This window comes from Mesoplodon bidens, assembly GCF_964165515.1.
Source record: "Mesoplodon bidens genome assembly, chromosome: 4".
NCBI classification, from domain to species: domain Eukaryota; kingdom Metazoa; phylum Chordata; class Mammalia; order Artiodactyla; family Ziphiidae; genus Mesoplodon; species Mesoplodon bidens.
The window spans coordinates 43,792,089-43,819,956 of record NC_138160.1 but is presented as its reverse complement, the minus strand read 5'-3'; the positions used below and the strand labels follow the sequence as shown (position 1 = coordinate 43,819,956).

General features: G+C 36.6%; 1 protein-coding gene across 1 annotated transcript in view; it reads right to left on the bottom strand.

Moving 5' to 3' along the window:
* MTREX (Mtr4 exosome RNA helicase) overlaps positions 1 to 27,868 on the bottom strand; it is a 127,552-nt gene that overhangs the window by 98,957 nt on the left and 727 nt on the right. Inside the window, exons 2-5 of the mRNA XM_081231525.1 lie at positions 22,321 to 22,458; positions 20,893 to 20,959; positions 17,565 to 17,627; positions 16,504 to 16,616 (exon numbers count right to left, since the gene is read on the bottom strand). Coding sequence (XP_081087651.1) covers positions 16,504 to 16,616; positions 17,565 to 17,627; positions 20,893 to 20,959; positions 22,321 to 22,458 — 381 coding nt within the window. The remainder of the gene's footprint in view (positions 1 to 16,503; positions 16,617 to 17,564; positions 17,628 to 20,892; positions 20,960 to 22,320; positions 22,459 to 27,868) is intronic.

The window sequence follows — 27,868 nt, the reverse complement described above, 5'->3', positions numbered from 1 at the left end:
GGGGAGGTGGAAGGGTAAGCTGGAACGAAGAGAGTGGCATGGACTTATATACACTACCAAATGTAAAATAGATAGGCTAGTGGGAAGCAGCCGCATAGCACAGGGAGATCAGCTCGGTGCTTTGTGACCACCTAGAGGGGTGGGATAGGGAGGGTGGGAGGGAGATGCAAGAGGGAGGAGATATGGGGATATATGTATAGCTGATTCACTTTGTTATAAAGCAGAAACTAACACACCATTGTAAAGCCATTATACGCCAATAAAGATGTTAAAAAAATTAAAAAATAAACTGTACTTCAGTATACAAGTCACTAACAATACAAATATGAACTTAAGAAAGAATGCCATTTGCAATAGCATGAAGCAATAAAATACTTAGAAAGAGATTTAAGAAAATGTAAGACCTGTACACTGAAACTACAAAATACTGCTGAGGGAAATCAAAGAAGATGTGAATAATGAAGAAATATACCATGCTCACGGACTGGAAGAGTATATAACAACGTTAAGATGAAAATTCTCCCCAAATTAATCTATAAATTCAACACAATCCCTATGCAAGTAGTCTTTTTTGGTAGAAGTTAACAAACTAATCTTAAAATTTTATTGAAGAATGCAAAGGACCTAGAGAAGCCCAAACAATTTTCAGAAAGAGGGAAGTTAGAGGACTCTAATTGCCTAAATTCAATACTGACTTTAAAGCTACAGTAATCAAGATAGTGTGGTACTGGTATAAGGATACACACAGAGACCAACAGAATAGGAAGTCCAAAACCAAATCCATACAATTATAGTCAATTCATTAGTCAATTCAATTCAACGGTAATTCAGTGGAAAAATAAGTTTTTCAACTAGAACAATTATCCACATACAAAAAGATTAATTTAAACCCCCTTTACCTCACATCATACATAAAAATTAATTCAAAGGAAATCATAGCTCTAAGTGTAAGAGCTAATACTATAAACTTCAAAAAGAAAATATAAGAGGTCTTCCCTGGTGGCACAGTGGTTGAGAATCCGTCTGCTAATGCAGGGGACATGGGTTTGAGCCCCGGTCTGGGAAGATTCCACATGCCACGGAGCAACTAGGCCCATGAGCCACAACTACTGAGCCTGCGCATCTGGAGCCTGTGCTCCGCAACAAGAGAGGCCACGGTAGTGAGAGGTCCGCGCACCGCGATGAAGAGTGGCCCCCGCTTGCCACAACTAGAGAAAGCCCTCACACAGAAATGAAGACCCAACACAGCCAAAAATAAATAAATAAGCCAAGCATTTAAAAAAAAAAAAGAAATGAACTAGTGATATATGCAACATGAATGAACCTCAAAAATGTTATTCTAAACAGGGAAAAAAAAAAAGACACAAAAGACTCCACATTACATGATTTCATTTACATGAAACTTCTAGAAAAGGCAAAACTATTTAGACAAAGCTGATGAGTGTTTGCCTAGGGTTGGAGGTGGGAGTTGAAAGCAAACACACGTAACAAAACTGTATGTATGGAAGTCTAAAACTGGAGAGGGTTGCACAGCTGTACAAATTTATTAAAACTCACTGAACTGTATACTTTAAATGGGTGAATTTAATAATATTTAAATTATATACTAATAAAGCTTTTAAAAAAAGCTTTACATAAAATAAAAAAACCATCAGGGCCAGAAAACTACTCAATTACATAGATAATCTGGTACCAAAATGTTAACCCTAGCACCAGATGTATAAATAAAATATTGTACTTGCTACAGTTAACCAGCTAAAGTTGGAGTTTACCTCAAGTCCTTGAATCCCTAGGGGAAATCTTTATCTGAGATCCATGAACCACTCCCTGAAATTATAAAATATGGTATGTACATAAAAATATATACCTCATCACATTTTTTATTGAGGTAAGATTCATACAACATAAAATTAACCATTTTAAAGTGTACAATTCAGTGGCATTTAGTACATTCACTATGTTGTGCAACCACCACCTCTACCGGATTCTGAAACATAATTCTCATCCTTCCAAAAACCCCATACCCATTAGGCAGTTACTTTTTGCTCCCCTCCTCTCAGCATCCCCTGGCCTCCACCAATCTTTCTGTCTCTAGGAATTTACCTGAGATATTTCACATAAATGAAGTCATACGGGATATTTCACACAAATGGAATCATACCTACTGAGTCTGGCTTCTTTTACTCAGCATGTTTCTGAGGTTCACCCACACTGTAGCGTGTATCAGTACTTCACTGATGTTACAGCTGGGTAATATTTCATTGAACAGATAAACCAGATTTATTTATCTATTCATCAACTGATGGACTTCTGGGTTGCTTCTACCTTTTCACTACTGTGAACAGTGCTGCTATGAACATTCATGTATAAGTATCTGTGTATCTGTTTTCAATTCTTTGGAGTAATATACCTAGGAGTGGAATTGCTGAGTCATGTAGTAATTCTACATTTAACTTTTTGAATAAGTACCAGACTGGTTTCCACAGCAGTCCTCACCAGGTTTTCAAAGGTGTCTATAAACCTGGTTAATTTCCTAAACATCTCTTTATGTTCTCCTAACCCAGAGTATGAGAGCAGGTTTCAGCATATACATGAAAATTTCCCACACTGAAAATCAGTCTGCTTTTGTAGGAAAAATGAAAACAAAGTTACACTACTGCCCAGAATCCTAATGACTATATATGTTGCCTTTAAATGGATAATGCACCAAACTATTGTATACTTTTCTAAGTGATATAAAATAATTGAACTAAAAATAGTCAAACCTCTTCTATATTTGTGCCTTAGGAGGAAACCAACTTTTGACTTCAGCACCTTCTGAAAAGTGGACCAATAAAAAAATTAGTTCTACTCCACTAGATAGAACTAGGGCAGTACCTGACCATAATGTGTTTGAATCTCGGAAACAGATCAAGACTAATCTGCAATTGGCTGATGCCATTAGAATGATAATCTAAGATCCAAAGCTTCACTTGTCTAACTCCCCTGCAAAGAGAAAAATTTGAGTTACACCTAAGCCAAGGTCTAGAAAGACTAATATACAATAACCAGATAGGCCCTGACTATCCCAAAGGACAATATTCCAGAACTCATGAAATATATCCACCATTATGCCAAGGTAAAGGCAATGATGAATAGGGAGAGTGGAGCCATTTTTAAGTTTTCTTCCTCTATGATCTTCTTTACTCTTTAGGTGATCACTGTTAAGAATACCTAATTCAGCTGCTCAATAGGAAAGCTGTAATTTCTCCATAATGAAGAAATAAAATATATTATAAATTATTAATAGTTAACCTGAAAACTCAAATTCATTTTCGAAAAGATGCCAAGATTGAGGGGAAAAAATAGTCTTTCAACAAATTCTGAGACAACTGGATATCCATACGCAAAATAATGAAGTTGGACCTACAAAAATAAAAAGCCCTCAAAATGGATCAAAGACCTAATATAATAGCTAAAATTACAAAACTCTTAGAAGAAAATATAGGTGTAAATCTTTGTGACCTTGATTAGGCAACGGTTTCTTATAAATGACACAAGCAACAAAAGAAAACAGATGAACTGCAGTTCATCAAATTAAAGACATCTGTACCTGAAAGGACACTCAAGAAAGTGAAAAGATGACCTACAGAATGAGAGAAAATTTTTGAAAATCATATATCTGACAAGGAACTAGTATCAGAATACAAAACAACTATCACAATTCAACAAGACAAACAACCCAATGAACAAGTTAAAAAAAGACTTAAGCAGACGTATCTCCAAAGACATAAAAAGGAGAAAGAGCACATTAAAAAATGTTCAATATCATCAGTCATTAAGGAAATGCAAATCAAAACCACAATGAGATATCACCTCACACCTGACAGGATGGCTATCAGCAAAGAGGCAAGAAACAAGTGTTGGTGAGAATGAGGACAAAAGGGAACCCTCGTGCCCAAGTGCCCACCAATAAATGGATAAAGAAGATGTGGAGAAGAAAAAAAAAAAAAGATGTGGTATTGCATATCCAATAGAATATTACTAAACCATAAAAAATGAAATCTTGCCATTTGCAACAACATAGATGGACCTAGAGGGTATTGTGCTAAGTGAAATAAGTCAGACAGAGAAAGACAAATACTGTATGATTTCACTTGTATGTGGAATCTAAAAAACAAAACAAATGAACAAACACAATAAAAGAGAAACAGTTATAGAAACAGAAAACCAACAGGTAGTCACCAGAGGGGAGGGTGGTGAGGGGAGGAAAGAAATAGGTAAGGGAGATTAAGAGGTAAAAACTTCCAGTTGCAAAATAAATGAGTCATGGGAATGAAACATACAGTATGGGGAATATAGTCTAATAACTACATAATATATTTTTATGGTGACATATTGTAACCAGACTTATTGTGGTGACCATTTTGAAATGTACAGAATTATCAAATCACTACGCTGTGTAATAGGAACTAACATAGTGTTACAGGTCAATTACACTTCAAAATAAACTTACAGAAAAAGAGATGAGATCTATGGTTACCACAAGTTGGGGTGGGGGGTGTTGGGATGAAGATGGTCAAAAGGTAGAAACTTCCAGTTATAAGTAATAGGGATGTAATGTACAATACAATAAATATAATTAACACTGCTGAAGATTACATAAAGAAGTTGTTAAAAGAGTAAATCCTAAGAGTTCTTTCTCATCACAAGAAAAAAATTTTTCTCTATTTCTTTAAATCTGTATCTGTATGAAATGATGGATGTTCACCAAACTTATTATGATAATCATTTTATGATGCATGTAAGTCAAATCATTATGCTGCAAACCTTAAACTTACACTGTGCTATATATCAACTGTATCTCAATAAAACTGGAAGAAAAAATAATTTAAAAATAATAAACTTCACATGATCAGAATCTAGAAACAATGTACATAATACAGGATTATACTAATACCCACAGAACAATAATCTTGTCTAAAATAAGTAACATCATTGTGCTTTTTATCTTTCTGGAATTCTTTTCAGAAACCTAATTAGTTCACCTTTAAAAATGTTTTGCATTATTCTAACTTGTACTATGCTGAAAATCCACGTTAAAAAGTTTTTATTTAAAACAATCATAAAATAAATTTACTGTATAATCAATTTCAAAAAAAAAAAGGTAGTAACAAGTGTTGGCAAGGATATGGAGAAACTGAAGCCCTCATAAAATGATGATGGGAAAATAAAATGATGCAGCTGCTGTGGAAAACAGTTTGCTGGTTCCTCAAAAAGTTAAACATGGAATTAAACATGACCCAGTAATTCCATTCCTAGGTACATACTGAAGAGAAGTAAAACCATGTGTTCAAACAAAAAGTTGTACATAAATGTTTCTAACAGCATCATTCACAATAGCCAAAGGACAGGGAATACTCATATATCCCATAAATTGATGAATGGATAAACAAAATGCGGTATATTAATACTATACAATTAATCAGCCATACAATATTAATCAGTCATAAAATGCAATCCAACCCTGATGTAAACTACAACACAGATGAACCTTAAAATCATTATGCTTAGTGAAATAAAACAGAAACAAAAGGTCACATATTGTATCATTCTATTTATATGAAATGCCCAGAAAAGGTAAAGTCATACAAAAAGAAAGCAGACTGGTGGCTGAAAGGAACTGAGGCACGACTGATTAATGTGTACATGGCTTCTTTTTGCCATGGCGAAGGTGTTCGCGAACTAGATAGTAGACACAGCAGCACATATGAAGGAAAAAAAAAAAAGTTAACCCACAAAAGACTATCTACAACAGATTGCAAAATCCCATCCACGTGAAAGAGCACAATCCACTTTCAGAATGGCCCAGTTCCTCTCAAACTTTAATGGACATATGCATCACCTGGTGATCTTGTTAAATGCAGATTATGATTCAGTAGTTTTGGGGTGGGTCCTGAGATTCTGCCTAATAAGTCTGTAGGTGACACTCATGTATCTGGTGCAGGACCATACTTTGAGTAGCAAGACTCCAGAACTGTGGTCTTTGAATACAGTTTAGAAGAAAAGATACCTATCAAAAAATTTAAAACACAGGCAATATATGTGTATTTATTTACAAAATTAGATAACTACTGTAGTAAAAGAGAACATACATTAAAAATAATGTAGAAAATACTTATTTCCAACACAGACTAACAAGGACTGGCTTTACCTATCCACCTGAAATAACTACAAAACATGACAAAATATATGAAACAATGATTTCAGACACTGAATAAAAGCATAGTAATCCTTGAGAAAGTGGAAGCAAATGAGGTAATTCCAGATTACTGTCCACAGAGTTTCCAATTCACAGTTCTAGGAGATGGACCCTAGAGGTTTCCCTAAGTTAAGCAGACAGAGGTGGGAGCCTGGGGAGGCCATGGCACCTACACTGCAGTGGAAAATAACCAGAGAGGAGAGAGCTGCATAGAGGGAAAGCTCTGAACATCTGCTGAGCACTCCTGTGTTTCCAAGTAAGTAATAATCAGTGAATAAGTGTTCGGAAACCACCCAAAGCCAGGGGGAAACCAACCAGATGAAGCAGAGCTAAAAATAACCAGAGCTTCACAGGGCTGGGAGTTATTCAGGTTCCCACTGGTCATGGTGGAAAAACTCTTAATTCACAAAATACTGGCTAGAATACCAAGAAATATAAATAGCGGAGAAAATTATCCCTATATTGAATGCTACTCTAGTCCTGCCTAAAATCATCATCAACACAAGCCCTGAAAGGATTACATTTTTTTCCAAGAAACTATACCCCAGAAAAAAGCACAAGATGGGACTTCCGTGGTGGCGCAGTGGTTGGGAGTCCGCCTGCCGATGCAGGAGACATGGGTTCGTGCCCCAGTCTGGGAGGATCCCACATGCCGCGGAGCGGCTGGGCCCGTGAGCCACGGCCGCTGAGCCTGCGCGTCCGGAGCCTCTGCTCCGTAGCGGGAGGGGCCGCAGAGGTGAGAGGCTCGCGAACCGCAAAAAAAAAAAAAAAAAAAGCTCAAGATGTTAATATAAAGAGACATTCAAGATGGCGGAAGACTAAGATGTGAAGAACACCTTCCTCCCCACAAATACATCAGAAATACATCTACATGTGGAATAACTCTTACAGAAACCTACTGAACGCCGGCAAAAGACCTCAGACCTCCCAAAAGGCAAGAAACTCCCCCACGTACCTGGGTCGGGCAAAAGAAAAAACAGAGACAAAAGAATAGGGACAGGACCTGCACCAGTGGGAGGGAGCTGTGAAGGAGGAAAAGTTTCCTCACACTAGGAAGCCCCTTCACTGGCAGAGATGGGGGTGGGGTGGGGGGAAGCTTTGGAGTCACAGAGGAGAGCGCAGCAACACAGGTGCAAAGGGCAGCGGAGAGATTCCCCCAGAGGATCAGTGCTGACCAGTACTCACCAGCCTGAGAGGCTTCTCTGCTCACCCGCTGGGGTGGGCGGAGGCTGGGAGCTGAGGCTCTGGCATCAGAGGTCAGATCCCAGGGAGAGGACTGGGGTTGGCTGTGTGAACACAGCCTGAAGGGGGATAGTGCGCCACAGCTAGCCGGGAGGGAGTCCGGGAAAAAGTGTGGAACTGCCGAAGACGCAAGAGACTTTTTCTTGCCTCTTTGTTTTGCAGTGTGCAAGGAGAGGGGATTCAAAGCACTGCCTAAACTAGCTCCAGAGACGGGCATGAGCCTCGGCTATCAGCACAGACTCCAGAAACGGGTATGAGACGCTAAGGCTGCTGCTGCAGCCACCAAGAAGCCTGTGTGCAAGCACAGGTCACTATCCACACCTCCACTCCTGAGAGCCTGTGCAGCCAACCACTGCCAGGGTCTCATGATCCAGGGACGACTTCCCCAGGAGAACACACGGCGCGCCTCAGGCTGGTGCAATGTGATGCTGTACACTGCCGCCGTAGGCTCGCCCCGCATTCCGTACCCCTCCCTCCCCACGGCCTGAGTGAGCCAGAGCCCCCAAATCAGCTGCTCCTTTAACCCCGTCCTGTCTGAGTGGGAACAGACGGCCTCAGGAGACCTACAGGCAGAGGCAGGGCCAATCCAAAGCTGAACCCCAGGAGCTGTGCGAACAAAGAAAGGGAAATCTCTCCCAGCAGCCTCAGGAGCAGTGGATTAAATCTCCACAATCAACTTGATGTACTCTGCATCTGTGGAGTACATGAATAGAAAATGCATCATCCCAAATTGAGGCAGTGGACTTTGGGAGCAATGATATATATATTTTTTCCCTTTTTCTCTCTGTGAGTGTGTATGTGAATGCTTCTGTGTGTATTTTGTCTGTACAGCTTTGCTTTTATCATCTGTACTAGGGATCTATCTGCTCACTTATTTTTTTTCTTTTCTTTTAGTATAGATTTTAGCATTTTTTATCATTGGTGGATTTCTTTTTTCGTTTGGTTGCTCTCTTCTTTCCTTCTTTTTTTTTTTGTTACTTATTTTTTTTTGTAGTACGTGGGCCTCTCGCCGCTGCAGCCCCTCCCACTGTGGAGCACAGGCTCCGGACGTGCAGGCTCAGCGGCCATGGCTCACAGGGCTAGCTGTTCCGCGGCATGCTGAATCCTCCCGGACCGGGGCATGAACCCGCGTCCCCTGCATTGGCAGGCAGACTCCCAACCACTGCGCCACCAGGGAAGCCCTGTTTTCTGTTACTTTTTAATAATTATTTTTTATTTTAAAAACTCTATTTTTTTTCTTACTTTCTTTCTTCTCCCTTTTATTCTGAGCTGTGTGGATGACAGGATCTTGGTGCTCTGGCAGGCTGTCAGCCCAGTGCCTCTGAGGTGGGAGAGCCGAGTTCAGGACACTGGTCCACCAGAGACCTCCCAGCTCCACATCATATCAAATGGCAAAAATATTTCAGAGATCTCCATCTCAACGCCAAGAGCCAGCTCCACTCAACGACCCAAGCTACAGTGCTGGACACCCTATGCCGAACAACTAGCAAGACGGGAACACAATGCCACCCACTAGCAGAAAGGATGTGTAAAATAATAAGGTCAGAGACACCCAAAACACACCACCGGACACGGACCTGCCCAGCAGAAAGACAAGATCCAGCCTCAACCAGCAGAACACAGGCACTAGTCCCCTCCACCAGGAAGCCTACACAACCCACTGAAGTAACCTTAGCCACTGGGGGCAAACATCAAAAACAACCGGAACTACGAACCTGCAGCCTCGGAAAAGGAAAGCCCAAACACAGTAACTTAACCAAAACGAGAACACAGACAAACACATAGCAGATGAAGTAGCAAAGTAAAAACCCACCAGACCAAACAAAAGAAGAGGAAACAGGCAATCTAACTGAAAAAGAATTCAGAGTAATGATAATAAAGATGATCCAAAATCTTGGAAACAGAATGCAGAAAATATAAGAAATGTTTAACAAGGACCTAGAAGAACTAAAGAGCAAACAAACAATGATGAACAACACAATAAATAAAATTAAAAATTCTCTACAAGGAATCAATAGCAGAATAACTGAGGCAGAAGAACGGATAAGTGACCTGGAAGATAAAATAGTGGAAATAACCACTGCAGAGCAGAATAAAGGAAAAAGAATGAAAAGAATTGAGGACAGTCTCAGAGACCTGTGGGACAACATTAAACGCACCAACATTCGAATTATAGGGGTTCCAGAAGAAGAAGAGAAAAAGAAAGGGACTGAGAAAATATTTTAAGAGATTATAGTTGAAATATTCCCTAATATGGGAAAGGAAATAGTTAATCAAGTCCAGGAAACGCAGAGAGCCCCATACAGGATAAATCCAAGGAGAAACACACCAAGACACATCTTAATCAAACTATCAAAAATTAAATACAAAGAAAAATATAAAAAGCAGCAAGGGAAAAACAACATACAAGGGAATCCCCATAAGGTTAACAGCTGATTTTTCAGCAGAAACTTGGCAAGCCAGAAGGGAGTGGCAGGACATATTTAAAGTGATGGAAGGGAAAAACCTAGAACCAAGATTACTCTACCCAGCAAGGATCTCATTCAGATTAGATGGAGAAATTAAAACCTTTACAGACAAGCAAAAGCTAAGAGAATTCAGCACCACCAAACCAGCTTTACAACAAATGCTAAAGGAACTTCTCTAGGCAAGAAACACAAGAGAAGGAAAAGACCTACAATAACAAACCCAAAACAATTAAGAAAATGGTAATAGGAACATACATATTGACAGCTACCTTAAATGTAAATGGATTAAATGCTCCAACCAAAAGACGTAGACCGGCTGAATGGATACAAAAACAAGACCCATACATACGCTGTCTACAAGAGACCCACTTCAGATCTAGGGACAAAAACAGACTGAAAGTGAGGGGATGGAAAAAGATATTCTAAGCAAATGGAAATCAAAAGAAAGCTGAAGTAGCAATTCTTGTGTCAGACAAAGTAGACTTTAAAATAAAGAATGTTACAAGAGACAAAGAAGGACACTACATAATGATCAAGGGATCATTCCAATAAGAAGATATAAAATTGTAAATATTTATGCACCCAACATAGGAGCACCTCAATACCAAAGGCCTCAATACCTAAGGCAAATGCTAACAGCCATAAAAGGGGAAATCGACAGTAACACAATCATAGCAGGGGACTTTAACACCCCACTTTCACCACTCGACAGATCATCCAAAATGAAAATAAATAAGGGAACACAAGCTTTAAATGATACATTAAACAAGATGGACTTAATTGACATTTATAGGACATTCCATTCAAAAACAACAGAATATACTTTCTTCTCAAGTGCTAAAGGAACATTCTCCAGGACAGATCATATCTTGGGTCACAAATCAAGCATCGGTAAATTTAAGAAAACTGAATCGTTTCAAGTATCTTTTCCGACCACAATGCTATGAGACTAGATATCAATTACAGGAAAATATCTGTAAAAAATACAAACACATGGAGGCTAAACAATACACTAGTTAATAACCAAGAGATCACTGAAGAAATCAAAGAGGAAATAAAAAAATACCTAGAAACAAATGACAATGAAAACACGATGACCCAAAACCTATGGGAAGCGGCAAAAGCAGGTCTAAGAGGGAAGTTTATAGCAATACAATCCTACCTGAAGCAACAAGAAACATCTCAAATGAACAACCCAAACTTACACCTAAAGCAATTAGAGAAAGAATAACAAAAAAACCCCAAAGTTAGCAGAAGGAAAGAAGTCATACAGATCAGATCAGAAATAAATGAAAAAGGAATGAAGGAAACAATAGCAAAGATCAATAAAACTAAAAGCTGGTTCCTCGAGAAGATAAACAAAATTGATAAACCATTAGCCAGACTCATCAAGAAAAGAAGGGAAGAAGACTCAAATCAATAGAATTAGAAATGAAAAAGGAGAAGTAACAACTGACAATGTAGAAATACAAAGGATCATGAGAAATTACTATGAGCACCTACATGCCAATAAAATGGACAACCTTGAAAACATGGACAAATTCTTAGAAAATCACAACCTTCTGAGACTGAACCAGGAAGAAATAGAAAATATAAACAGGCCAATCACAAAAATTGAAACTGTGATTAAAAGTCTTCCAGCAAACAAAAGCCCAGGACCAGAGGGCTTCACAGGCAAATTCTATCAAACATTTAGAGAAGAGCTAATACCTATCCTCCACAAACTCTTCCAAAACATAGCAGAGGGATGAACACTCCCCAACTCGTTCTACGAGGCCACCATCACCCTGATACCACAACCAGACAAAGATGTCACAAAGAAAGAAAACTACAGGCCAATATCACTGATGAACATACATGCAAAAATCCTCAACAAAATACTAGCAAACAAAATCCAACAGCACATAAAAGGATCATGCACCATGATCAAGTGGGATTTATCCCAGGAATGCAAGGATTTTTCAATATACGCAAATCAATCAATGTGATAAACCATACTGACAAATTGAAGAATAAAAACCATATGATCATCTCAATAGATGGAGAAAAAGCTTCTGACAAAATTCACACCGATTTATGATAAAAACCCTCCAGAAAGCAGGCATAGAAGGAACTTATCTCAACATAATAAAGGCCATATATGACAAACCCACAGCCAATATCGTCCTCAATGGTGAAAAACTGAAGCCATTTCCACTAAGATCAGGAACAAGAGAAGGGTGCCCACTCTCACCACTATAAAAGGAATCCAAAGAAATAAAGAATCCAAGAAATAAAAGGAATGCAAATCAGAAAAGAAGAAGTAAAGCTGTCACTGTTTGCAGATGACATGATACTATATATAGAGAATCCTAAAGATGCTACCAGAAAACTACTAGAGCTAATCAATGAATTCGGTAAAGTAGCAGGATACAAAATTAATGCACAGAAATCTCTGGCATTCCTGTACACTAATGATGAAAAATCTGAAAGTGAAATCAAGAAAACACTCCCATTTATCATTGCAACAAAAAGAATAAAATATCTAGGAATAAACCTACCTAAGGAGACAAAAGACCTGTATGCAGAAAACTATAAGACACTTATGAAAGAAATTAAACATGATACAAACAGATGGAGAGATATACCATGTTCTTGTTTTGGAAGAATCAACATTGTGAAAATGACTCTACTACCCAAGGCAATCTACAGATTCAATGCAGTCCCTATCAAACTACCACTGGCATTTTTCACAGAACTAGAACAAAATTTCACAATTTGTATGGAAACACAAAAGACCCCGAATAGCCAAAGCAATGTTGAAAAAGAAAAACGGAGCTGGAGGATCAGCCTCTCTGACTTCAGACTATACTACAAAGCTACAGTAATCAAGATAGTATGGTACTGACACAAAAACAGAAATATACATCTATGGAACAGGATGGAAAGCCCAGAGATAAACCCACGCACATATGGTCACCTTATTTTTGATAAAGGAGGCAAGAATATACAATGGAGAAAGGACACCCTCTTCAATAAGTGGTGCTGGGAAAACTGGACAGCTACATGTAAAAGAATGAAATTAGAACACTCCCTAACTCCATACACAAAAATAAACTCCAAATGGATTAAAGACCTAAATGTAAGACCAGACTCTATAAAACTCTTAGAGGAAAACATAGGCAGAACACTCTATGACATAAATCACAGCAAGATCCTTTTTGATCCTCCTCCTAGAGAAATGGAAATAAAAACAAAAATAAACAAATGGGACCTAATGAAACTTAAAAGCTTTTGCCCAGCAAAGGAAACCATAAACAAGACGAAAAGACAACCCTCCAAATGGGAGAAAATATTTGCAAACGAAGAAACTGACAAAGGATTAATCTCCAAAATTTACAAGCAGCTCATGCAGCTCAGTATCAAAAACACAAACAACCTAATCCAAAAATGGGCAGAAGAGCTAAATAGACATTTCTCCAAAGATATACAGATTGCCAACAAACACCTGAAAGGATGCTCAACGTCACTAATCATTAGAGAAATGCAAATCAAAACTACAATGAGGTATCACCTCAGGCCAGTCAGAATGGCCATCATCAAAAAATCTACAAACAATAAATGCTGGAGAGGGTGTGGAGAAAAGCGAACCCTCTTGCACTGTCGGTGGGAATGTAAATTGATACAGCCACTATGGAGAACAGTATAGAGATTCCTTACGAAAGTAAAAATAGAACTACCATACGACCCAGCAATCCCACTACTGGGCATATACCCTGAGAAAACCATAATGCAAAAAGAATCATGTACCACAGTGTTCATTGCAGCTCTATTTATAACAGCCAGGACATGGAAGAAAGCTAAGTGTCCATCGACAGATCAATGGATAAAGAAGATGTGGCATATATATACAATGGAATATTACTCAGTCATAAAAAGAAATTATACTGAGTTATTTGTAATGAGGTGGATGGACCTAGAGTCTGTCATACAGAATGAAGTAAGTCAGAAAGAGAAAAACAAATACCGTATGCTAACACATATATATGGAATCTACAAAAAACCAAAAATGCTTCTAAAGAACCTAGGGACGGGATAGGAATAAAGATGCAGAGAATGGCCTTGAAGACATGGGGAGGGGCAAGGGTAAGCTGCAACGAAGTGAGAGAGTGGCATGGACATATATACACTACAAAATGTAAAACAGATAGCTAGTGGGAAGCAGCCACATAGCACAGGGAGATCAGCTCAGTGCTTTGTGACCACCTAGAGGGGTAGGATAGGGAGGATGGGAGGCAGATGCAAGAGGGAAGATATATGGTGATATATGTATAGCTGATTCACTTTGTTATAAAGCAGAAACTAACAAACCATTGTAAAGCGATTATACTCCAATAAAGATGTTTAAAAAAAACCCGATGTTAATAGAAATGCAAAAATATTCATCACCCAAGGAGGTAAAATTCACAATGTCCTGGGCAGGCATTAAAAAATAATCAGGTAAGCAAAGAATGAGGCAAATAGAACCTATAATAATGAGTAAAAATAAATAAGTAAAAAGGCATCCAAAAATGAGACAGAAAATATAAAATAGTAAACAAGGATACTGAAAGTTACTATAGTACAACTATATTCTATATATTGAAGAAAATTGAGAAAGGATAAAACAGCATGTTTGGAAGAAATATGGAAAATATTAAAAGACCCAAACCAAACTTTCAGCGATAAAAAAATCTAAATCTAAGATGAAATAAACTGGGTAGGATTAATAGCATATTTGACATTGCAGAAAAAGAGATGAATAAACTTAAAGCCATTTAAGAGAAGCTGTCCAAAATGAAACACAGAGAATAAACACCAAAAAACAATAATAAATAAGAGTATCACTAGGCTCAGAGACAACTTAAAGTCACCTGATATAAGTTTAACTGAAGTCCTCAGAGTACTAGGAGAAGGTGGACTATTTGACATAAAAAATGGCTGAAATTTTTCCAAATCTGATGAAAACTAATAAACCCATGATTTGAGAAGCCCAATAAATTCAAGCATAAGAAACATGAGAAGAATTATGTGAAGTCACATCATAATTAAACTGCCAAAAGTCAGTGATGAAATTAAAAAACAGCCAAACATCCCATCAGAGCCGTATGCAAAGCAGCAGGAAAATACTGACCTATAACGAAGGGAAAAGTCAATTAATTAAAACAGATCAGGGAGTAACACAAATGAAAATAATAGTCACAAAAACATTTAAACAGTTTTTAAACTGTATTCTGTATGCTCAAAAAGCTGGAGGAAAGTTAAGTAGACACATGGAAAACAAACAGACAAAAATGAACTTATAGCAAAGAAACTATCATGTCTGAGATGAAAAAATGCACTCAATAGGATTAAGGACAGATTAGATAAGAAGCAAAGATTAATGAATCTGAAGACAGAGCATTAGAAAAGACCTGAAATGAAATGCACAAAAAATGAACATAGCATTAGTGAATCATGATACATATTCATGACTGAAGGGAAGTTTACAGCACTAAATGTATTAGAAAAAGGTGTGAAATCAATGATCTCACCTTTCCTCCTTTAAAAAACTAGAAAAAGAAGAGCAAACAAAGCCCAAAGTAAGTAGAAGAAATGAAATAAAGGTACGAGTCTAAATTTACTTACAGAAATCAAATAGAAAAAATTTAAACTTTTAAAGAGTAGGTTAAGAAACAGTTATTTTAAAATTTCATTTTAAAACTAGAAAGTGAGCAAGAAAAGGAACAGAGATAAACTACAAAACAGCCAGAAAACAATTAACAAAATGGCAGTAAGTACACACCTATCAATAATAAAATGTAAATAGACGAATTCTCCAATCAAAAGAGAGAGTGGCTCAATGGATAAAAAAACAAGTTGCAGCTATATGCTGCCTATAGGAGACTCACTTCAGATATAAGGACACACAGACTGAGAGTGAAGGGATGGAAAAAGATATTCCACGCAAGTGGAAACCAAAAGAAAGTTGTGGTAGCTACACTTATGTAAAACAAAATAGACTTTAAAACTAAGATTGTAAGGACCTCCTTGGTGGTGCAGTGGTTAAGAATCCGCCTGCCAGTGCAACAGACACGGGTTTGAGCCCTGGTCTGGGAAGATCCCACATGCCGCAGAGCAACTAAGCCCATGCGCCACAACTACTGAGCCTGCGCTCTAGAGCCAATGAGCCACAACTAGCCCGGGCACCTAGAGACTGTGCTCTGCAACAAGAGAAGCCACCACAATGAGAAGCCCGCGCACCACAAGGAAGAGCAGCCCCCACTTGCAGCAACTAGAGAAAGCCCACGTGCAGCAACGAAGACCCAATGCAGCCAAAAATAAATAAATAAATTTATAAAAATAAACAAACAAATAAAAATAAAACTAAGGCTGTAACAAGAGACAAAGAAGGGCATTACATAATGATAAAGGGGTGAGTCCAACAGGAGGATATAATATTTGTAAATATTTATGTACCCAACATAGGAGCACCTAAATGTATAAAGCAAATATTAACAGTCCTAAATTCCATTTAAAAAGAAAGCTACTCACTCAGCGCATACAGTTTTTCCTGCTGATGTATGTGCAGATACTAGAACAGATTGATTATTATCAACACACTGAATGGCTTCTCTTTGAAAAGCATCAAGAATGAACGGGTATTCCTATAAAAAAAATTAGTATCTGTATGAAGACACCTAGACACATCATAGTACACTTAAAACCAAGAGATGCTACCCCTAGAAAGCATTCTGGGAGCATTTCTTTATGAGTCTATTTGGGAAATATGCCACCCACTAGAGAAAATTAGGAAGAATTAAAAAAAAAAACTTTAACCAGACAGCATAGAAGTTATTTCTACTATCTGATCTTTCAATTATTATGTTTACATATATATTAATTACAACACAATAATCATTACCATTTATCAAGAACATGCTTTATGGTGGGCACTGTGCAACACATTTTCCACATACTAATCTTCACAGCAACCCCTAACATATATATAATTTCCTTTCACAGATGGGAACTCTGAGGCTGTGAAAAAGGCAAGGCCTCAATCAAGTTCACTCAGCAAAGGCAGAATAATGTATCTATTAGACTTGAAGAGTTCATGTTTACCCCACCATACTGCCTTTTTTACTTAAGAAAATGACTTGGAAAATTTATACTACTCTTAAAATCTATCAGGGTTTCAAAATCCATTTAACATCAGCATGAGAGTTTAACTTTCATTAGAAGCTTGTTCAACTCCCAAAACTATATGCAAAACTGTACACATGCATTTTTTTCTAGAGAAAGATCAGTACTATTCATTAGATTCATTAAAAAGGTTGAGAATTATTTTCATTTTTAAAAATCTTATCACATGATACTTGGTTTTCAGCATGGTTGTTTATTGATTTGGTTCTCACCATATTTGACTTCAGGTGGCAGCTTCTTAATTTGTACATACGTATGTGTGTGTGTATATATATATGTATATATATATATACATATATATATACACACACACTGGGAAGTATAAGAATCTCGTTTAAAAGCTTATCTTGAAGATTTTTAGGAAAACAGACTCACAAAACTGTACAAACCATACTGCCCAAAGTACAAACCTTTGCAGCTTTTCCAACGCGAGGTTTAAGTGGTAGATAATCTTCATCTGCAGGAAGTGCAACCTGATGTTAAAAAAAAAAAAAATCAATTTACTATTCGAGAATTGATGCATTCAGCACTCCCTGATCAATGATGGTTTGAAAAATAAAGGTGGTGAACTAAAGTGTTTCTGACAGTCTTAGACACTGTAAAATTAAATAACCACCTTTGAGAAAAAGTCAAAATGCAAAAGCTACAACATTCAAAAAACTTCTATTAGTGTTTATCTGACAGTAATCTAATTAAAAGCACTTAAGTCTATCTCCCAGAAGAAACTGTGTTTATTAAGGTCTAGGACCTATCTCAGCTATCTTTGTATTTTCTATATCTAATGTACTTCCTGACATTAATGAATGCTCAAAAAAGCAGAATGAACATAAAAAGGGATGCCACTACATGAAAGAAAACTATGTGGAATAAAATGGTATTATTTCCTGGAACAGGAAACTAATTTTCCTCCAGTGAAGATTAAGATCTGGAGAGCAGTTCACAATATATCTAAATTCCCAATATGTAAGCCAATTAGTGTATAAATAATCAATCAACAAGGGCAAAGTACGGTACACACAGAAGTTAGAAATAATTTCTAAGAGCAAAATTTCAACAAACAAGTATGAGATAAGATTAGCTGTCTTAGAATATTGAGAGATTGTTGGTAAATTTGCAATTCAATTACAATCAAGATGATGTGTGTAGTGTTTCAAAAGGAATAACTAGAACTTGACTGTAATTAAGTGAAACGATAAATTATGAAACTCAATGAACAATACCCAGTATAATAACTGTGTTAGAAGCAATGTGAAACTCTAAATGGAATCTATAAAGGGGTAGAATTTGGTGGTTTATCCAGCACACATTATGAAAGAATTAATTTATGAGTTGTTTTTATTAGTGAATGAACCATTCCAGGGACAGGAATAGTTTTCATCAGTCTTCCCCTTAAGACTACATATTCCCCTTTATTATGACACCAAGAAACTTCTAAGTAGTTTCTAACTCCTAGGTAGTTTGACAATAAGAGGACTACTTATCCATTAATTTAAGGGAAGGTCCTTCTTTTGTTATACCATACCATGAGTAGGATGAAAGTGATTCTATCCAAAGAGCACAACCTCTGGTGCACTGGCAAAATCAAATTTCGGAATCCGAAAATCTGAAGACTAGACCCTAAATCACATGGTGTGATCCTCATCAAGGTATGATCAACCTGCGGGGCCATATCTGGTTACTTTGTTCACCTCCCTCACATCTACTTGGTTCACCTCCCTCACATCTCTCCTGATACTTGCTATGACATGAACAAAAAACATTTAACACAAAGCAATTAAGATTTTAACATTTCTGAGATTTAATAGCAGCAACAGTAACAAATTGTGTTTTCACATGTATGAGAATCAGAGTTTTGTTTTTATTCTCTGAAAACAGTCTGGGCAACACTAACTTATAACAGACAGGTAGAAGAGAAGCCTACAGAGACTAAGGAGTCAGAAAAATAGAAAACCAACAGAATAATCAAGAGTCAAATAGAATTAGCAATTAGTTATTGGTGATTTTTGCCAGAGCAGTTTGAAAGACATGGAGAAAGAAGAAATCTAACTATAGAAGATTAAAAGATGACTGGAAGGTTAGGAAGTTTAGCAGGGATTTTCTAAGCAGAGCACTCAATAACAACTCTGAAAAGAAAGGGACCATAACTTTTTTTATTTATCTCTTTATATTCAGTGAATAATAAAATATACCTGGCACCCAAAAGATATGTACTGAATGAAGGACTAATGACTACAATGGGGAAGAAGAAACACAACACAGTGGCTAAAAAGCAACACAGAACAGAAGACAAGCTTTTGAATATTCATATGCTGATAAGAAAAGGAAAATAGAGACAAGGAGACACCAGAAACAGTCAAGGGAAAATGGAATGATCCAAGTCTTTGTGGAGGCAGGATAGGATACAAACAAGAACACTGGCAGAGCAACTCTCCTCAGCCTAAACAACGCAGTGCCTTGTCCTTTGAGTGGATGTGACTCCAAGTTGATATCTTCAAACCTCTAGATAAAGTAAAAGGTAAGGTTACCGGCTAAAAAAGTGAGAGGAGATAACAGAATGGAGGGCTTGAGGACAATCATGAAGGAGGACAGAAAGAACTTCTGACCTCTTGAGAGCAAAATTTGTGTGTCTTTGAGGTTTTTCTCCCATCTTTTTTTTCTTTTTTTTGTGTACGCGGGCCTCTCACTGTTGTGGCCTCTCCCGTTGAGAAGCACGGGCTCCGGACATGCAGGCTCAGTGGCCATGGCTCATGGGCCCAGCCGCTCCGCGGCATGTGGGATCCTCCCGGACAGGGGCACGAACCCGTGTTCCCTGCATCGGCAGGTGGACTCTCAACCACTGCGCCACCAGGGAAGCCCTCTCCCATCTTTTTAAGACCACAGCATCAAATAGGGTCTAATGTAAGTGTTTAATGAATGAGCTAATGGATATTATACCTGCCAAACTAAGTGCTATTCTAAAGGAACATAAGGAAATTTCAAGTAGAAAAACAGGTGTTTAAAAAAATAAGGCTCCAGATCTACATCAAAAGCAATTTTTAATTTGTAATTACTCTGCTTATTTAATAAAGTCTTTAATAAGATTCCCCAATTAACTGTAGTGATAACATATAAGGTTACATGGTAAAGGCAGAAGGGCTTAATAGAAAGAACTAGTGTTAGTTTCCTTATGTCCCATATGTTTATAAATGCTCACTGATAAATGGTTACTACAAGCTATCAGTGACCACCATCTTGTGGCAGACAATGAAACTGCAATGTATCAGTCATCAGAGCAAAACACAAAAAAGCACGGAACCTGCAAAATGTCACTGTTACTTGACTTTAGGAGCATGGGAATAAACATGTACTAAATTCCTACTCTGAAAAACAAAACAAAAAGACAAACAAAAAACCCCTACTCTGTGCTGGGTATCTCACCTAATTTTCTTACATAATCTTCACAACCACCCCATGATGTAAATCCCATTATTCTAAACTTACAAATTAGAAAACCAATGTCAAAGAGGTTAAGAAATTTATCCAAGACTGTAGTTAGGAAAAGCGCTCTGTCAGTGTCTGAGCTCAGGTTTGAATACAAACCCCCAGCTCCTTCCACTAGACTATGTACACTGACTGCACAGAACCTACATATTGTTTCCAAAGCCCTTAAGGCTAAACTGCTTGTCAATCATCAAACTAGATAGGCCAAAGCAAAATCCCACTTATAACACCAACTTACCATCCACTGTTTGTGCTTACCTCATGTGTACACCCTTCAACAGTTTCAACTGATTGTACCTTGACTCTGGGCATCAAGTCTGACAAACTTAAAAAAAAAAAATTGTTAAAATTACATTAAAATAAATTTCTGAGAATTATATATGCTGGGAATTCAAAATGGTGATTTAGCATCTTTTATTACAAATACAAAACAGACTCCAAGTGGATTATGCAGGGGACATGGGTTCGTGCCCCGGTCCAGGAAGATCCCACATGCCGTGGAGCAGCTAGGCCCGTGAGCCATGGCCGCTGAGCCTGCACGTCCGGAGCCTGTGCTCCGCAATGGGAGAGGCCACAACAGTGAGAGGCCGCATACCACAAAAAAAAAAAAAAAAAAAAAAAATTACGTAATAGGAAGTATAAAATAAACTAGCCTAATACAGATGTTGCTATAATTTATAGAAGTGTTCCCTCTTCTCATCAAAATCCTAAGTTACACTCATCGAGGTTCTCTGTTTAGACTCTGAAAGGACATGATTGTGGATAAATTGAAGAAAAATAGATGTATTTCTGCACTAGATCCATTATTATTGATTGTACTTTTGATTTTTTACTTTAAATCAATAACCATACTTTTGATAAAACCCAAGAGTTACTACAATAAGCAACAATGATTTTAAATTATCAGTATTATTTTGTAACCTATTCCACTAGTTTGGACAAACAGTGCATCTTAAGTATTTCAGTGATACATCTACCACCACTTACAGTAGCTACTTTTGCTAGCTACAACAACAGCTAATCGGTTAAAAAACAACAACAACAAAAAAAACCCCCACAGGAGTAAATTCTTCATTGTAGTGCCAAGCTAGAATATGGCAAACGAGAAGGGAAAAGCAAAGTCATGATCATCGCTACGAGAGGAAACAGGTCAACCTATGAAATTGGAATCAATTTTTGAAATCAAAGAAACACCCAGCTATTTCAGACAAACATATCCATGGGTCTCCCTCATTGATAGTAGTCTTGAGATTCATAGCCACTCTACTGCTACATGCAACAGTAAAAATCTAATTCCTCCTAATGCTCCTTCCCAAGTATTCCCTTCCATTGTGTCAGTTTGATTCTTTCCTTTTATCCCACTCTTCCAGTGATCCTCTTCTAAGACATTAACAAATAAATGAAATGGCATTTCTTCTTTTTAAAAAAATCAGGCTTCAAGATTCTTTCTTAAAATTGGATTCAAAAGTATTAAAAGCCTTTCTTTTCTATATTGTTTTCCATTTCCCCAAACTTACATAACTGTCCTACAGTTACATGTTTATATGAATATATAAAGCATATTTATTTTCATTTCTCTAATTCAACAAATATTTTCACAAAGTAACAACATACAAGCAATTTTCAAAACTTCAGGCAACCACCCAACTTAAGAGTTACTAACATTTATAACAATGGAAATACTACCTTAAGTCTTCAGTTATTGACTCTTCTACCCTGAGCTTCTTTCCAAAAATGGGTTCATCTGTGCCCTCGAAGTCTGCATCTCTCTTGTTTTTTCCAATATTAGTTGACTCAGATTGTAATTTACCATCAAAACGTTTTCTGAAAAGTGAACAGTTTAGAATGAATTCTGCAATAGCACTTCTTACTTTAAGGGTGACTCCATAAAATATTATCCCATGTATAATATACACTATTAACAAAAAAAGTCATGTAAATAGATGTTACAAATCAAAAGTGGCTAAAGCCCAGAATACTCTTATTTTAACTAATGAAACTGAATACTACTCTTTCATTTCATATTTTCTTGGAAATTCTGTTCTAAAAATATTTTGCAACTCACATTAACACAACTATTACTAATATAATATTCTTAAAAACTGTAAAATACCATTAGACATTTATGTAAACACTTTCAATAAACATTTAATGCTTTTCTAACAGCATAATATTACTATTTGGGAGAAAATTTTTTTATGTGGTTGGATTCACTGGTCAAAAGTAGTGACAATAAACAGTGCTTTGTGGATTGGACAACCATAGGGGAAATCAATCTGACCCCTATGCCAATTACACACAAAAATCAATATGGATATTAGATCTAATTGTGAAAGGCAAAAACAACAAAGCCTCTAGAAGATAAAATGAGAAAATTATCTTTAGGTATTACTAAACAGGACATAAAATTGTTAACCAGAAAGTAAGTTTGCTAAATTGGACTGCATTGAAACTCAGAGTTTCTGTAAATCAAAAAGTACCATTAAGAGAGTACAGAGAAAAGACAAAGTGGGAGAAAACACACATATAACCGACAAAAGGCGTATGTATCTAAAATAATGGAAGTGACGGCTACAAATTAAAAAAAGATAACCCAATAAAAAAATGAGCAAAAGACTAGAACAGGCACTTTACGAAAGAGGATATCCAAATGACCAATAAGCATACGAAAAGGAGCTCAAGAACCATTACCAGGAAAATGGAAATTAGACTATATTAGATCAGTGGCTCCAAAAGTATTGATCTCAGAAATGAGAGATTTTGTTTTGACTTTCCAGTCTAAAAGTTACTGAGGATTCCAAGGAATTTTGTTTCTGTAGTCTTATCTATTGATGTTTACCATATTAAATATTAAAACTGAAAAAAATTAGTATTTTCCCAAAAAAATTTTAATGAGAAGAATGGCATTATTTTATATTTTTGCAAGTCTCTTTAATGTCTGGCTTAATAGAAGGCAGCTGGACTCTCATCTATCTCTACATTGAACTTGCTGTGATACAGTTTTTGGCTGAAGTATGTGAAGAAAAATTCAGTCTCCTATAGTTGAAAAAGAGCAGGCTTTTCAGATAATTGGGAATATTCCTCTGATCCCACACCAAACCTCAATCATACTTCAAAAGTTACTGCCAGAGCTACAGTTAAGAATTTTACAAACAATATTGAGCAAAAGCCAGAAACAAAATAACATACTCTGTATGAATCCATTTACATTATATTTACAAACAGAAAAAAAACTAACACATGTGGTTATCGTGTTAGTCACTTTACTGGGGGAAAAAGATGGATTTCTGCAATATTCTATTTTTTGTCCTGAACAGGGCTTACATTGGTGTGTTCACTACAAAAATTTGTCCCATGACTTTCGCACTTTTTTTCAGTATGTTTTATCTCAACAGAAAATTTTTTTTTAAAAAGAGTCAACAAATAGTAGTACTGATCTATATGCTTGAATAACATTTCCATAATGAAGTTTATTCTTTGATGCTTGGCAAAACCTGAAATATGTAATTCCTCTCACGCCCCATTTAGTGGAATAGGTATTCACAGTTGTTCCATATTACTTACATGAATCTCCTTTGGACAAGCGATCAATATCCTTGGCCCTCAGTAAAAGAAGACATATGAATGATAATTATGATCCCTCTAGTTCTAACATTTTATTATTCTTTCTGAATAAGTAAGCATCAACCAAAGCATTGTAATTAAACCTACTAGGAGTTGGTGACAACTATAAAACAAAGAAACATCATTCCTATACCTTTGAGAAGCTTAAAACCTAAATTCATTGTAGAATACTTTCCTTCAGAAGAGCTCCATTATTCTTTAATACTATATTCAACTCTCTATTCAACTGTATTCTTATCTAAACAATTGAATATGACTCTAATCAAGTCTCAACGTCAGCAGCTGTCCAAGATATATACATACAAGTGCCTATATAACTTTAAATTTCTAGTAACCATATTAAAATAGTTTAAAACAGAAATTTTATATTTCATTTAACCCAAAATATACAAAATATTATAATTTCAGTATATAAAGATAAAAATGACGTATTTGACATTTTTTATAACAAGTCTTCAAAATACAGTGTATATTTTACATTCACAGAACATGTCAATTCTGATTAACTACATTTAAGCGCTCAACAGCTACAGGTAGGTAGTAGCTATTACAGGAGTCCCCCCTTATCTATGTTTTCCCTTTCCAAGGTGTCAGTTACCCAAGGTCAACTGAGGTCCAAAAATATTAAATGGAAAATTCCAGAGGTAAATAATTCATAAGTTTTAAACTGGATGCCTTTTTGAGTAGCATGATGAAATCTTGCACATTCCTGCTCCATCCCGCCTGGGACATGAATCATCCCTTTGCCAACAGTATCCAGCCTGTTAAGTCACTCAGTGGCTGTCTAAGTTTTCAGATCACTGTTGTACTATGGCAGTGCTTGTGTTTAAGTAACCCTTATTTTACTTATTAATGGCCCCAAAGCACAAGAGTAGTGATGCTGGCAACGCCAAAGAGAAGCCGTCAAGTGCTTACCTTAAATGAAAAGGTGAAAGTTCTCAACTTATATATTGATATAATTATTTTATTTTATTTTTAGTAATTGTTAATCTCTTACTGTGCCTAATTTATAAATTATGCTTTCGTAGGTATGTATGTATAGGGAAAATCATACTACATATAGGGTTTGGTACTATCCAAGGTTTCGGGCAACCACTGGGGCTCTTGGAACCTATCCCCCTCAGATAAGGGTGGGGGACTACTATAGATTGCATAGTTCAGCTCTAGATATAAGGACAGTTTACAGTAAATACTTGAAGATAAAAAAGCTAGTAAAATGACAGCATAAGAAAGCAAATTCAGGATGTGGAAAACTAAACAGGACAAATGAGCTGGTTTCTCCTCTCATCCACCCCTCCAAAAGAAATCAATAGCGTAAGGAAAAAAGGGACTGTTGTAAAATGAAAGACTTCAGGGATATAACAAGCAAAACAGTATAAGGGCTTTGTCTGGAACCTGATTCAAATAAACCAACTACAAAAAAATACCTTTGAGACAACTGGGGAATCTTACTGTGGATTGACTATTCAATGATATCAACGAATTATCGTACATTTTGTTAGGTATAACAATGGCATGACAGTTATGTTGGAAAAGAAAGTCACTATCAACAAGAGATGCATACTGAAATTTTTAGGGAGAAATAACATGATTAGTAGAATTTGATTTACAAAAAAAGGGTGTGGGAATAAATTGATCATGACTTGATAATACTGAAGCTGAGTTACGAGTACATGGAGTTTTTCATATTATTCTCTCTCTCCAGACAATTCTCATAAAGTTTTTTTAAAAAGCACCCACTTGGTCTAGAGTATTAAATATCAATACAAAAGACAAGATCCTCTAAAGTTCCAGGATTTGCCCTTCTGTGTTATACAAATCAGATGGAAACCATGCTATACATACTGACTACGATACAAATAATTATGATAGTATGATAGTTACAATAAGGCAAATTGGATTTTTCCCTAAAAATACCTAGACGTCTAGGCCTAGTTAGAAGTGTTGGTAGTAAACAAAGTTCTGTAAGTTAACCATGGTCTATATTTTCTTATGTATTTCCTTTCTCTAATGTTCACATATTTCCTAGTAAAATTAAAATATAAATTGTTTTTATATCCTACAAATTTTCACTTTGGAAGGTTGCAGAAACAGCTTACCCCTAATATACTGCAAAGTGAATTTTACTTGAGTAATTTTGAAACAAAGTATTTACCACAGTAGCAAATTATACATGTATCATCTTCATAACATCATAGTTGCCCATTCAAACTACAGAAATTATTAATTATTCCTGTTTGGAAAAAAATAAAAAGAACCTGTCCTCCTTTCTCATTTTCCCTGAAAAGTTCTCCAAGACTACTACACCCTCTAACTCAATGAGAGAGGAAGAGAAAAAAAAAAAAAATGAGAGAGGAAGACTATTTTTCTCCTTTGTTTCACTCTTATGTGACATTTCAAACTCCTGATTGTTCTAATATCCCTCTAATCTCTATATTATGTGTGGGAAAACTATACTTTCCCACAGGAATCTCCACTTCAAGCAGGACCAATTGAAATAGCATCCAAATATATACCTACCGTTCTGGTATTTCTCCAAACCCAGATTAAAACTGCCCAATGGATACTTCAATATGGATATACTATCATCACTTCACTTTGTCTCAAGCCAAATTAATTTCGAAGTCAAAATCTCCTATAAATTTCCCTATTTTTCTTCTTCCTGATATCCAGGTTCAAGTTTTGACCCCCTCTTCCATCGTCCTCCTTAAATAAGGCCTGTCAATTTTTTCCTTCACGACATTTTAATCTTTCCTTTTCCTTCCATCTGTCACCTCCTGAGTTGAGGTTTTTATAATCTCATAATTAGATAACTGAAACACTTTTAAACACTTTTAAATTTACTTTTTACTATCAGTGTCTTTCCTCTTGACTACTGATACCAAATTAATTTTTCTAAACTATCACGCTACCTCTCCAGTCACCAAGTTAGGAAAAAAACACATGTTCACCTGGGTTTTTAAAATGAAATCAGAACTCATATGCTTGTTATTCAAGGCCCTTCATAATCTAAAACCAATTTATATTCTCAGGCTTATCTCTTGTAGTCCCTAAGCAAACACTCCGCCTAGCCCAATTTGTGCTACCAAACAAAACAAATCAAAAAAAAAAATCTAAGCGTCAATAAGGAATCATCTCAACACAGAACAGCTTCTTGCATATAAGGCTCTCTAGATATCACAAATAGCTCTCTTTCCTGAACTTTTATAGCACTTAACTGTATACACAGCTTATTGTATTTCAATCTCCTACTAACTCTTTAAAGTACGTATCTGTACCACCTCCTTACCTCAAAGAAAAGTTCCTTGAGAGCAAAATCATGACTAATTTAATTCAAGCATCCATTGGGTATCCTCCCCCAACGTCAAGAGTAAATTTTATTCATTACTAATGAATCATCTTACTTTAAGTTTCAGGGACCAGTAATTTTTTAAATTTTTCTTAATAAAATCAAAGAGAGCCAGCATTGAGAATCTATTATGTGCTAAGCACCGTTAGGCGCTTACACAATCTCGTTTACTCCTCACAAGAACCCTAGTGGCTGGTGCTATCACCTTATAGGCAAGGAAACTGCAGCTGCGAGATGGAATCTCTCTCCCGTCTCCTGCTA